The 13,499-nt window shown below is 38.1% G+C and overlaps 1 protein-coding gene across 2 annotated transcripts; it reads left to right on the top strand.

Moving 5' to 3' along the window:
• Positions 1–1,129: 1,129 nt before the first annotated feature.
• LOC102850845 (heterogeneous nuclear ribonucleoprotein K-like) lies at positions 1,130–9,069 on the top strand. Of its 2 annotated transcripts, XM_006901955.1 has the most exons (16): positions 1,130–1,153; positions 1,265–1,349; positions 1,621–1,718; positions 2,162–2,218; positions 3,637–3,680; positions 4,555–4,627; positions 5,053–5,124; positions 5,624–5,737; positions 6,074–6,202; positions 6,606–6,913; positions 6,992–7,046; positions 7,217–7,300; positions 7,546–7,561; positions 7,638–7,720; positions 8,007–8,176; positions 8,868–9,069. In XM_006901955.1, exons 2-16 carry the CDS (start codon positions 1,292–1,294, stop codon positions 8,899–8,901), a joined length of 1,395 nt encoding a protein of 464 aa, XP_006902017.1. In that variant the 5' UTR covers positions 1,130–1,153; positions 1,265–1,291; the 3' UTR covers positions 8,902–9,069. The 2 variants fall into 2 exon arrangements, with proteins under 2 accessions (XP_006902017.1, XP_006902018.1); XM_006901956.1 differs by lacking the exon at positions 1,130–1,153 and having other exon boundaries at positions 1,292–1,349; positions 8,928–8,958.
• The last annotated feature ends 4,430 nt before the right edge of the window (positions 9,070–13,499 follow it).

The raw sequence follows: 13,499 nt of genomic DNA, 5'->3' as shown, positions 1-13,499 counted from the left end.
GGGTGGAAGGGCCTGGCGGGTTTCCAGCCGCAGCCCTGTTCTGGCACTAATTTTCCGGTTTTCCTTTAAGGCGCTCTGGTGGCGCAGTACATAACGTGTTAGGCTGCCAACCAGAAGCCTAGCAGTTCAAATCCACCACTTGCTCCCCTGGGGAAAGGGGACATTGTCTTCCTTTAAATTATAGCTTGGGATTTCCGGGGGGGAATACTCTCCATGATAGCAGCGGAGCTTTTCTAAGAGGCCTAGTGAGGGGATTCAAATCTCATAGTCGTCTCAGGGAAGACTGGCACGGTCTCCTTCCCCGAAGAGGTTTGCAGCTTTGGAGTTGTCTAAATGAGTTCACTGGCCGTGGGTTGTTCTTTGCCTATCCAAATGTGCCAACCTGCTTAAGTCATGAACTTGGCGGTGGCTTACGAGCTAGGATGGTAGGGGGAATGGACACTGTTAATGCTACATTGTTTTTTATTTTTATGTTGATTTGCTGACAAAATTACTGCGTTTTATAAAGCTAATCTCCGTTGAATTAAGGCCACCATTACCCCATCTTTTCAGAATTTTGTCTTTTTATATTGATCATGTGATTTTTCTGCCAAACTAGGTTTCTAGTACAATTGGAATACATAACCTTTTAGCCTGATTTAGATTGTTGAATAGTGTGTATGGATTCTATTAACTTCCTTGAGTGAATAATCTCCTTACAGATGCTGGGCTTTTAATTTAGCTTTTCAGTAGATTGAACGGGTTATTTATTGACTTTTACAGACTACCAGTTCTAAGGGAAAGAATCTCAACTGAGAAATTCAATCATAAAAATGATCTTACCTGCATGGAAATTCTTAACAGTTGAGACTGGTGATCATTTGTATGTAATGGTGAAAAAAAGCAGTTGCCATGGTTGAAATCAACTGAAAATTGTTTTATCCTTTTTAAAAAATCCGGTCTTTTTCGTTTAAAGCAGTGGGTTGAATTGGAAAACCCTGAAATGAAGAATTAAGGTTTTTACTTGATGATAGTATTGTGACTAGAAATTATTGAATTAAATCCCTCCCCCCAAAAAGCCAATCTGATTCCTGTTCCTTTTTACAGGTTCCTGCAGCACTAGTGTCAGTTGTTGGTCCCGCCCAGAACACTCTGCAAGGATATATAATAATTTGTACAGTTAGAAGTAGTCATTCATTTCTTTGCTTGCCTTAATGTTTAGCAAGATGCACTGCTTATTTTTCAATGAACCACATGTACTAGTGCTTTAATTGTTTTTTAACAGATTGGTGTGTCTGCTTAGCACAAGAAAATGGAAACTGAACAGCCAGAGGAAACCTTCCCCAATACGGAAACAAATGGTGAATTTGGTGAGATTTGTGTTTTCTGTTCTTTTAACTGCCTTATAAGTGGGTGTTTGTAGGAAGTTGTCTTTTACACAGAATGTCATTCCCACAGTAATTTCTGTTTAAATTTTTTTCATTCTGATATAAAAAAAAATTACAACTGCCTTTTATAATTGACCTTAAGGACAAGGCTTTTCTAGCAGATCAGATTTCATTTAAACTTAGGTTAAAATTAAAATATTGCTAACATAAATGCCACATCTTGAAAATTTTGGTTTTTATTGTTAATTTCTAGGTAAACGCCCTGCAGAAGATATGGAAGAGGAGCAAGCTTTTAAAAGATCGAGAAACACTGATGAAATGGTTGAGCTTCGTATTCTGCTTCAAAGCAAGGTATATGTTTTATGTTAAATTGCAAGTGTTTTCTACTTACACAGAAATTTGTATTGATCTTCCTCACCTTTCTGCCTCCAACAGACAAGGGGCTTTTGTTTTACTAATTAAAATAAAATTTCTTGCTGTAATGGAGGACTGCGAAAGGGTAGATGATGGTTACATTGTATTTCTCTTAAAATATCTCAGGCTTTGTGCATTCTGATAATTCTAAAGATGTTTTCCATAAAATGTTACAATTTTTTTGGTCCAAATTTGTAGTCTTGCTTTTATCCTAATGGCTTTAATATATCATGAAGTATATTTTAAACAGTTCAATAGGGCTTGGGGGTAATTTAAATAGACTGTAGAGAGAAAGGCATTTATTACATTTACAGAAAAACAATACTTCTTATCATTGTTTTATTTTTTTTTTGTTTTGTTTTTAAATTAACCTTTTCCAGAATGCTGGGGCAGTGATTGGGAAAGGAGGCAAGAATATTAAGGCTCTTCGTACAGACGTAAGTATTAAAGAGTTTAAAACTTAACACACAAGCAACTTCTGTTTACGTGCTCTAGAAGATGAGTTGTAGGAGTCACTTTAAGAGTCTAGATACAAGCCATTTGTAATGATTTATTTAGTCATTTTCCAGATTGGCCATTTTTACGTTACAAACCCCAAATTAAGTTAAGGGGGGTTTTTGTTTTGTTTTCGGTCGGTTTGTTTTTTTTGAAACTTTTTCATTTGCTGAAAGGATTCCACCAAATTACTCACTTTGTGTAAGATAAGATTCTGGGAAAATGACAAAGTGAAGAAACCCCAATTGCTCACCGTTCCTCTGATTTTATTGGAGAAACCCATTGCAGGTGGCTGATTAAACCTAGATTTCCAATTTATTTTTTTTAAGTCCATCTGTTCTTAACAGCTTGCACATGGAGCACAAACTTAAATGTTAAGGCTGCATGATTTTAAAAATAGAATTAGATACATTTAATTTGGGTGGTTGTTGGTTCTATCATTTGAGTCTTATAGTAGGTTGACTCTTGTGATTAGACACGTTGATTGTTGACTTCCACAGGAGTTAGCTCTTGTTAGAACTAGGTTACAACAGATTTACTAATTTTTTTTCTTCCGTGTACACATCCTCATTGTTTTACTTCTTGCTAAATTTGAGGCAAATAATAACTTTGTGTTTAATAACTTATTTGACAATATTTCATTTCTCTCTTGGTCGCAGATCTTTTGTTTGTTCTTCTTGATTACTGTAAACTGAACTTGAAAATTTTATAAACCTACCTGTTAGGACATAGAAAAGTATTATAAACCTCTAAGAACCCAAACAAGTCTTTTCATAGTTAGGGGTTTTGGTGGTATGAGAATTTTTGTTTCATCTTTTACAAACCTCTTTCCTCTTAATCCTGATGTTCTATGTAATCTGGGTTATAATACCCCCACTTCTTCAAGGATTTAAGTAAATTTTGAATCATGACAGGTTTTTGTGTCAACCCTCATGAGCCAGCCTGCTACTGAAACTTTTTTTTTCCAAGTAGCTAGAATCATCATTTACTGTCCTTAAATGTTAAACCACAGTCAGATATAGAGAAGTCCATTACTGTGTTAGTCTTCAGAACAACTTAAGCTTGTTTCATTAATTGAGAGTATGAGTATAGTTTGTATTAAATTAAAATTTATTGCTTTTCCCCCTTTTCCCTCTCCTTGTTTTTTTGGCCATATATCTCCGTTGCCCATGTACTGGATCGACTTACCCCTGCGTTGCCCACCATGACGTTGGCCCATCCGCCCCTGAACGCCCATGTGAAACCCTGGTTGGCTATGCCCAAAAATGTGCTCGTTGCCAAACGGGTACCATACTTGACAACTTCTGATTGAATGCCCATGCCCAATGCCAACATCCACGAACGCCAATGACCAATGCAGTACAATGCCAGTGTTTCAGTCCCAGACAGCAGTGGCCCCGAGCGGTATGTCCCAACAGTTTATGCCTCACTGCCTGATTAGAAAGAGAGAAATGTATTTTATTACCTGCCTTTTATATAATTAAATAGTATCCCCTTTAGACGGTGTATTGTTTTTCAAGTTTCTGTCTTATTTTCCCCATTAAGTCTTTTTGTCACTGAACTATGACCGTGAGTTGCCCACCCAAACGATCCACTAATTTTATTTCGATGGAAGGAGCACAGCTTCAAGTGTTGCATATTTGCTGCATTGTAAATCAAATTGTTACCGAAACAGTCTCTCGCTCTGTCTTTGTGGCCCACCTTGCTTCCCAACATTGTTCATAATTTTTTCTGATGAGATGCTAACTCTGGTTCACTTTCCTTCACTCCTCATTTGTGTTGTCCGTTTTGTCTTGCATTTATATTTGTTTTCTTGCAGAGCCCATTAGTGATCTAATTTCTAACTGGTATCCATAATCTTACTCCAAATATAGTGTTCACCACTTGCATATTCTCCCCCCCCCCCCCCCCCCACTTCGCATAAGAGAAGGTGTGCCAGTTAAACCAATGTAATAGCGAGGGTATTCTTAATTTAGCGGTGGCGGGGAACATAAATACCAACTCTGCTTCGGTTCTGGTCAATTTTATTGCCCACTTAATCTGAGCCCTTCCAAAAGCCCATTCTCTCTGTCTCTCTGCAAGTCTTCTAATATTGTTACCATGTTTGTATTGGGCATAAAACAAAATGCATGTGAAAAATCTGTAAGCTACTATAAATGGGGAGTATTACGTGTATGTTACTTCTCTGTGAACGTTTATATAACTACTGATGACAAACACAAAACTCATTTTTCTTTTCCACCTTTTTGTACTATCTGGTATTTGTGATGTTTGACAGCATATTGAGTATCAGTGCTGATATTGAAACAATTGGAGAGATTCTGAAGAAAATCATCCCTACCTTGGAAGAGGTGGGCTTATTTTTTTTATGTATTTGGCAATATAAGGGGAATTGTTTAATGCTTGTTTTACTTAGTTACAAATGGGGAGGTGAGATTAAGTTAATACTTGAACTGTTTTAAAAATTGTTTTGTAATACGCATCATTGCTTAAGTGACCTATTAAATACAGATAACAAGTTCTAAAATACAGTTACATGTTTTTGTCGACTTAAATTTTAGTAGAGGAATTGTTTGAGTATAAAATTTATGTGGCACTATTGGGAAGAAGGGTTGTTGCTACAAGTAGAGTGTTGGAAAGCATTTTGTGTTTATGTTCTAGATAAGCTGTTTATAATGTAGGTTTTATATATGTTGTAGTAGCTTTACCAATATATGCGACAATAGCCTGATCACACTAGACACTTAACCTGTTGCTCTTATTTTTCTACTTTCAGGGCCTGCAGTTGCCATCACCCACTGCAACCAGCCAGCTCCCGCTCGAATCTGATGCTGTGGAATGCTTAAATGTATGTCATAGTGCCATTGAACCCCACTGAAGTATGGAGCCTGGCCCATAGGATCGGTTTATTTTAACATAGTGCACTTTTCCCGTCTCTATAGAAAATGCTTAAAAAATGTGATAAATGAAAGCTCTTACAAGTCACTGTTGACCCTGCTCCATGCTGCAATGGGAATTAACTACATTTGCAAAGTGCTTTGCAGTCATTTTTATTATGGTGTTATTTGAATGTTAATAATAATTTTGTGGTAACAGCGACATGCTAAATGGCTGCAGTGTGGGTATGGTGTTGCAGGACCTGAAAATAAAATAGTTTTTTAAGGTGGTGCAGAATGTCCATTTTGGGCCTGGCTATTGAGGATAATATGCACATAACTGGTAAAGTTATTGAAATAAAAATTCAGGTTGCTCACTGCAACAGTATATTTTTATGCTTATAGCTGATAAGTGCATATTGGGGAATTCTTGATTTTGAACTGAAATAAATCTTCAATCTCCCTCTACAGTACCAACACTATAAAGGAAGCGACTTTGACTGCGAGTTGAGACTGTTGATTCATCAGAGTCTGGCAGGAGGAATTATTGGGGTCAAAGGTGCTAAAATCAAAGAACTTCGAGAGGTAAGCATCTTGTTTGTTTTCTGCCTTGTTTTTGAAAGTGAAAATAATTCTTGACACCTCATTGAGCTTGCTCTTTGGTATCCTTCTGTACAGTTTCTCTCTGTTTATACCCTTAACTAAGTTGCTTTTTTAAATAAAGCTTGGCGAAAATAGGTAAATTTATTTTACCCAGATTTGTGCACCTTGCAAAAAAATGTGCTGTGCCCTGTAACTACGTATAGAGTTTGGGGATGGTTGTGACCTTAAATTAATATGAACCTGGGAGACTTTTTACTGCATATTTCTTTTTACATCTTATGATTTCCCCCCTTCCCTTTCTCTCTGGACTCATTGCAGAACACTCAGACAACTATCAAGCTTTTCCAGGAATGCTGTCCTCATTCCACTGACCGAGTTGTACTTATTGGAGGAAAGCCTGATAGGGTTGTAGAATGCATAAAGATCATCCTTGATCTTATATCTGAGGTATTCAGAACATTTAAATTGATTGCAGTTAGAAATGTTTTGTTTTTACCCTCTTTTAAATTGTCTCTTGAAAGTTCTGCATCTGTTTTCTCAATAATCTACCTTCACCACATCTTAAAATTCAAAAAATGCTTTGGAAAGGTGTGAGGAATGGTTATTGGTGATATTTTTATAGTTTTGGGTCCTAAAGGAAGTTTTAGGAGTTTGGGAAGATAAAGGATCCCTTTATCTTAATAGTACCTTCTTGAACTTCCTAACCCTGAGCTGCTGTATATGTTCTTAAAGTCCACTGAGATGTGTCATTTTCCTTAAAATGGGGAAGTTTATGATCTCAAATGTTTTGTTGAAAGAAGGGTCACTGTGAACAAGAGTTTTCTTTGTAAAGTTATTCTTTTTGTTTTAGTCTCCCATCAAAGGACGCGCGCAGCCTTATGATCCCAATTTCTATGATGAAACCTATGATTATGGTGGTTTTACAATGATGTTTGATGACCGCCGTGGGCGACCTGTGGGATTTCCAATGAGAGGAAGAGGTGGTTTTGACAGAATGCCTCCTGGTCAGGGTGGGCGTCCCATGCCTCCATCTAGAAGAGACTATGATGACATGAGCCCTCGTCGAGGACCACCACCACCGCCTCCTGGACGAGGTGGCCGGGGTAGTAGCAGAGCTCGGAATCTCCCTCTTCCCCCACCACCACCACCAAGAGGAGGGTAAGCTGCTTTGTTGAAGGATTGGATAGCTTGGAGGATGCATCTGAGGACAGGTTTTTATGTATGATATGTTTACAGGGACTTAATGGCTTATGACAGAAGAGGGAGACCTGGAGACCGTTATGATGGCATGGTAAGTATGCCCTTATCAACATGTATGAATTTTATCGTTGTGGATGGTTAAAGCTTAGAAACATAAATGTGAGAAATCTTTACCTTAAGATAAGATTGCTACCCTGGTTATTTGGGTAGTTTGTTTAGAATTCAGTGGTTCTTTTTTTTCATGTTATTTTTATTTAACAGGTTGGTTTCAGTGCTGATGAAACTTGGGATTCTGCAATAGATACATGGAGCCCATCAGAATGGCAAATGGCTTATGAACCACAGGTTGAGTATCATGGTTTTTTACATATTAACCTGTGTTTTCTTTCCCTAGTTGTATTTTTATTTCTTTGAATGTTGTGTCCCAGAGTCATCCTCATTTCCTTCCCCTGAGGGTTTTATGTTTTATGAGTTTTACCTCAGAAACAAATTGGGGAGAACTTTTGATTCTTAAACTAAGGGACTTAAATTTAACGTGAGGAATTTTGAGAGCAAATTAATTTTTTGTTTTTGTTCTGTTTTATTTTTAGGGTGGCTCTGGATATGGTAAGTTTTCTCCTTTGTGATACCAAGCATTGTTCAATGCTTTCTGAATGAACTTGATGCTCATTATTCAAATCAGATTATTCCTATGCAGGGGGTCGAGGCTCATATGGTGATCTTGGTGGACCTATTATTACTACACAAGTAACTATTCCCAAAGATGTAAGTATTTATTGAATCTTTTTGTTCTTTCTGCTGTTTCTTAAATAATAACTTAAAATTTTTTTATTCCTGGATTACCGTTGAATTTTAAAACCCTTTAGGGTAGAAATCATTTTGTAGTTTTAATTGCTACAACTAGTCTTTGATTAGCTTATTGATGAGAACTTTGATGTGAGTTAGCATAAATAAATTTTTATTTGGAACTGCAAAATATTTGAAGTCTTTGGACTAGAACTTGGTACGTTTTTCTTAAATTTATGATAAGCACTTTGTTTCCCCTCCCCAGTTGGCTGGATCTATTATTGGCAAAGGTGGTCAGCGGATTAAGCAGATCCGTCATGAATCTGGAGCTTCAATCAAAATTGATGAGCCGTTGGAAGGGTCTGAAGATCGTATCATTACTATAACAGGAACACAGGACCAGATACAGAATGCACAGTATTTGCTGCAGAACAGGTCAGTTTTCTGTTAAAACTATTAAACAACTAAACATTCTGAAACTCTAAAAGTTTTCCTTCTGAATTTTTCTTTTTAGAAGCCATGGTGTCTCAGACTTTTGGAGACCTAACTTCTAAACGTTCTAATAGCTTTGCTTTCATTTTCCTCTGCTTTTCTTACTAAAAATGAAGATTTTCAATACTAATCTTGCTGGAAGAAGCCCTAATCAAGCAAACCTCTTTTCTCTGGTGAAAACTGCTGCCAAAACCACTCGTTAAAATTAATACAAAACCTGTAGAAAACCTAGAAGATCATGGATGTTGGTCTAGTTCTGTGTGGAAGACTAGTGATTTTGTTGTTTTTAGATAACTAAATTGACAACAAATCACAGTCTGCCATATGGCACAGGCCATGCCTCTACAGGACAGATGATTGGTGCTGTTAATGCAGCATTTCACACCTGACTGGCATTTCTTGTCTTTTCTATCAAATATATTAACTTTAATTCTGTTTTCTTGATTGTAGTACTAATATCTAACTTACTATTAATCACCTTTCTTAATTGGACACAATTTTAATTTGTATTTGCTTGTTTTTAATTCTTTCTAAATAAACATTTGTCATTTTTAGCATTGAAATTATCTTATGTTGATTACAATATTACGCACAAAAATTCTAATTCGTACTTTTTTTTTCTTTTCTTTTATAGTGTGAAGCAGTATGCAGATGTTGAAGGATTCTAATGCAAGATATTTTTTCTTTTTTATAGTGTGAAGCAGTATTCTGGAAAGTTTTTCTAAGACTAGTGAAGAACTGAAGGAGTCCTGCATCTTTTTTTTTTTTTTTTTAATCTGCTTCTGTTTAAAAAGCCAACATTCCTCTGCTTCATAGGTGTTCTGCATTTGAGGTGTAGTGAAATCTTTGCTGTTCACCAGATGTAATGTTTTAGTTCTTTACAATCGGGGTGGGGGGAAGGGCGTGCAAAAACTAACATTGATATTTTGAAACAGCAGCAGAGTGAGTGAATTTTATTTTTGTTCATTGTTGGTGGTTGGTTTTTTTTGTTTTGTTTTTTAAAAAAAGAAAGAAAAAACCATGTAATTATTGTGAACACCTTGCTTTTGTGATCACTGTAACATTGGGGAGGGGTGGGACAGGGAGGAGTGTAACAATAACAATAGTCCACATGTCCCTGGCACTCTATTCAGAGCAGTGTGCACAATATAATGCTCTTTTGTAAGAAACGTTTTATGATTTTTAAATAAATTTAGTGAACATATTTTTGGTGGTCTTTTTTTCCCCCCATGAAGATATTTTCAAATGGCCAAGTTTCTTCAGCTTACCCCAAACCAAACACTAACATTTTCATCTCCTCTATTGGGTATAAATTGCTTTCTTCCTGGACATAAGCAAAATATTTCAGCATATTTCATGCTGGTAACCTGATGATGGAAAAGTGTTGCTGGGGTGAATTCCCTTTAAATATTTACAAAAAAGCCTAGGGGTTTTTTTATTTACCAGAGGTTGGTAGTGATGGAGAAGAACCAAAAGCAGCAGTACTGCAAATTTGATAGTAGTTTGAAAATATACCAAAAGCTTGATAATCCAGCAGGTTTATTAACCAGAATACCGCTGAGTTAGGAAGTGACTTTGATGCTGGTTATAAATTGATTATTTTTTATTAGACTTTTCACCTATAGACTTAAGTTGTCAACTTGATAGTGTCTATTAGTTAAAACTTTGTAAAATATATATACTTGTTTTCCCATTGTATGCTTGAAAGATGTACCATTTTTTCATTGTATGTTGGATTATGTAGGAAATGTTTGCAAACAATTCAAAAAGATGAAAAACAGTTCTGTAGATGTTTCTGTGTCTTGACCTTTGTATTAAGATTAAAATTTGACTTTAAAAAAAATAAAACTTCCATGATGCTAGACTTGGTTGGTGTGTGCCAAATTTGAACTGGAGGGTGAGTGATACATAATAAGTGCTGAAACGTTCCTATAAGGAAATAGCTATTGTAGAGATTTCTGCAGCATATTTACTCTTTAATCTGTAGCATTCGTGAACATTTTAGTTGAGCTCATTGTTTAATGAGAGCTTAGTAGTTTACAGTTTTATTCAATTGTGAGAAATTTTGGTGCTCAGTTTGTCTTCATAATAAAGTGGCCACTAATTTGAGAATGGTGAAGGAGTATGGATCCTAACTTATTAACTAACATATTATGTAGACAACTTCCAGATGTCAAAGAAGCTGAACAGTAAGGAACTTTACATGATAATTACATCACCTAAATACTACCCTCAATCCTACAAAACATAGAATGCCTTGTATTGACAAATGGTGAAGTTACTACCACTATTTGGGTGTCTGAACATGGATTGGGAATTAGGATGAGTTGAAAAAGATTCAAGGGAGCATTTTAGGTTTTTAAACATAGAAAATTGTGTGTAAAGTAGTATTGGAAAGATTTTTCCCTTTTGATGCTGCTGGTATATTGGAACTGACTCTGCTTTTTCTGGGGCAATAAATTTCACAGGGAGAGATTACCCAGCCTTCTCCCACAGGTCACCTAGTGGATTTAAACTATACAATTCCTCAGCATGAAGCCATCAGAGCAGCCCGTCTCTTACATTATGGGGTGGGTTTAGTGGCAGTGAAATTTTAGAAAGCTTGTGATCATTTCTGCAAAATTTCAAAACTGTAAAGGTGGTTGCTTAAAAATTCCTGAGCTGCTCTTCAACTATACTGGGTCTACTGATAAATTGGTGGTCAACATAAGATGAAGAAACTCAAAGTCTAATATATAAAGTTGATAATGAGAAGACCCACACTTAATAAAGGATACCTAATGCATTAATTAAAATGATTTTTTAAAAATATAAAACACTTGTTAGGTGCCATCGAGTCACTTCAACATAGCAACCCTATATACAAAATGCCTGAACTGTCCATGCTAATGGTACTGCCTCTGACACACCCACCCTGATTACCCCAGTCACTGAATCGATGCACCTCATAGAGGTCCTTCCTCTCCTGCTTCCCTCCCAAGCATGTCTCCAAGGACTGGTCCCTCACAACATGTCCAAATTATGTCAGATGAAGCTTCAGAATCCTTGCCTCCAAGGAGCCACCCAGTTTAACCCTCTCCAGGATGAATCTTAGTCCATGGTACATTCAGTACTCCAGCACCACAGTTCAAAGGCATCAGTTCTATTCTCCCTAGTCATTGTCCAACTCTGACGCGCAACAAGTGATTGCAAAGACTTTGACTTGTATCAGATGCACCAGTCTCTAGAGAGACACCATTGCTCTTCAATACTTTGGAGAGGTCCCTAACAGCAGACTTTACCATCTCAATACATCTCTTCATTTCCTGGCTGCTGGTGCCAAGAGTGTTGACGAGCCAAGCAAACTAAAGTTGTGAACAATCTCAATCTCTTCACCATCCATCCTGATGATACCAATTGGTCCAGTGGTGACCATCTTGGTCATCTCAACATTGAGCCTCAATCCATAGTGGAGGCTACAGTCCTTGAACCTCTACAGCAAGCCCTTCAGGTCCTCCTCACTTTGCACAAGCAGGGTTGTGTCTTGCATCTCGCAGATTGTTGATAGATCTTCCACCAGTCCGAGTATAAGTTTCACATTAGCACAACCAAGTGTTCTGGGATTCCCATTTTTTTCCGAGTCAGCCACAGTTTGCTAACCACACAGTCAAGTAAAATTTAAATCCCACTACTTTGGTTCAGATACTTGGAACCCAAAAGTTTAATTGAATGAACTTACTCATGACCTGCAGCAGATTTTCAGAGGCTGTTAAATTGCACAAGGGATTGACATCTTTTACCCACTGGTTTAATTCTAATCTCCAGCTAGGGACAGCCTTTGTTTTAGCAGTGTTGTGGCGCACCAGAGTCCAGTTCTAGTGCCGCCTTCACATCATTACTCCTTTGAAACGATGAAGCCACCCTCCAGCAGGTTTTCATAGGCTAATAATTTCCATGACAGGAGATTCCCATCTTTGTCCTTTGGAGCATCTGTTACTTTCCTTTGGGTTGGCAGCTAAATTAGTTCCACCTAGGGCACCAGAGTTCCTGACAGTTCAATTCGTTTGCCTTCCAGTGGAGTGTGACTCATAGCTGCCCTATGAACAAAAGGTCTGAAGCCTCTCCACAACTCTGAACATTTATCAAAGTTCCTAAGTGTTTCTGGTGTACATTTCCATAGCTTGTCTATGGAAACCCTATGAATCTGGAGAGAGGATGAAAAGACACCCAAGTGTTGAGGACTCCCCTTCATAGGGTCGCTATGAGTTGGCTGCGACTCGACGGCACTTAACAGCAATAACAGCAACATAGAGATCAGCTGGCCCAGTTTCATTGTTTTTGTTCAGACATTCCTCTAGGTCGTATAGCCTTGATGTACAAGTTGCCACCATACTGCGGTCACTTGTGGTTGCTGTGAGGCTGAACACTGTGACACTGATGTGTCAAATGCGTTAATGGCTGGTTACCCAATGCGGACAGAGTAGGGTGGAGCTCCCCGATTAAAAGATTAAAACAAGCTTGGAGGCGGGAGTGGCATCCACTTCCATAATAGCTTGCCTCCGGGCACCCTATGAGCCTGGAGAGAGGATGAAAGACACCCAAGCATTGAGAACTCTCTCTCCTTCATAGAGTCGCTATGAGTCGTGAGTCGCCTGCGACTCGACGGTACTTAACAACAACAGGGCATCAGAGTTCCTGACAGTTTGTTTGCCTTTGAATCGAGCATGACTCATACATAGCTGCCCTATGAACAAAAGGTCTGAAGCCCCTCCACAACTCTCAACATTTATCAACGTTCATAAGAAGCAATTTGTTTAAGAAGTGGATGCCACTCCTACTTCCAAACCTGGCATAGAATTTTACTGCTTGGGTTGCCTGCAATGCATTGCAAACCAATCAATGTACAGCAGCTTTGAACTCCCCTGTCCTGAGCCAATCTCGCTAATTGTCTGACACACCAACTCCCATTGCCCCAGTTATTGTATCCATCTCATCCTTCTCTCCCTCTTCTGTGCTGTCCGTCTACCCTTTCGAGTATGTTGTCCTTCTCCAAGGATCGATCTCTCCTGGCCACGTGTCCAAAGTAAGTGAGGTAGTTGTTGTTGTTATGTGCCGTCGAGTTGCTTGCAACTCAGCGACCCTATGTACAACAGCCCTAAACTCTGCTCTGTCCTGTGCCAATTGCATTGTCTCTCACACTCCCATCCCGATTATCCCAGTCACTGAATCAATCCACCTCATAGAGGACCTTCCCCTCCTGCACTGTCCCTCCACCCTCCCAAGCATG

Source organism: Elephantulus edwardii, unplaced genomic scaffold (assembly GCF_000299155.1).
Source record: "Elephantulus edwardii isolate Elephantulus edwardi_28Jun2011 unplaced genomic scaffold, EleEdw1.0 scaffold00353, whole genome shotgun sequence".
Classification (NCBI taxonomy): domain Eukaryota; kingdom Metazoa; phylum Chordata; class Mammalia; order Macroscelidea; family Macroscelididae; genus Elephantulus; species Elephantulus edwardii.
This window is presented reverse-complemented; position numbering and strand designations above follow the sequence as displayed.

Bases quoted from the DNA above. Each gene is read 5' to 3' on its own strand.
- LOC102850845 (XM_006901955.1), top strand. From the start codon at position 1,292: ATGGAAACTGAACAGCCAGAGGAAACCTTCCCCAATACGGAAACAAAT. The intron at 1,350-1,620 runs GTGAGATTTGTG...GTTAATTTCTAG, and splicing joins GGAAACAAATGGTGAATTTG to GTAAACGCCCTGCAGAAGAT. The intron at 5,738-6,073 runs GTAAGCATCTTG...GACTCATTGCAG, and splicing joins AAATCAAAGAACTTCGAGAG to AACACTCAGACAACTATCAA.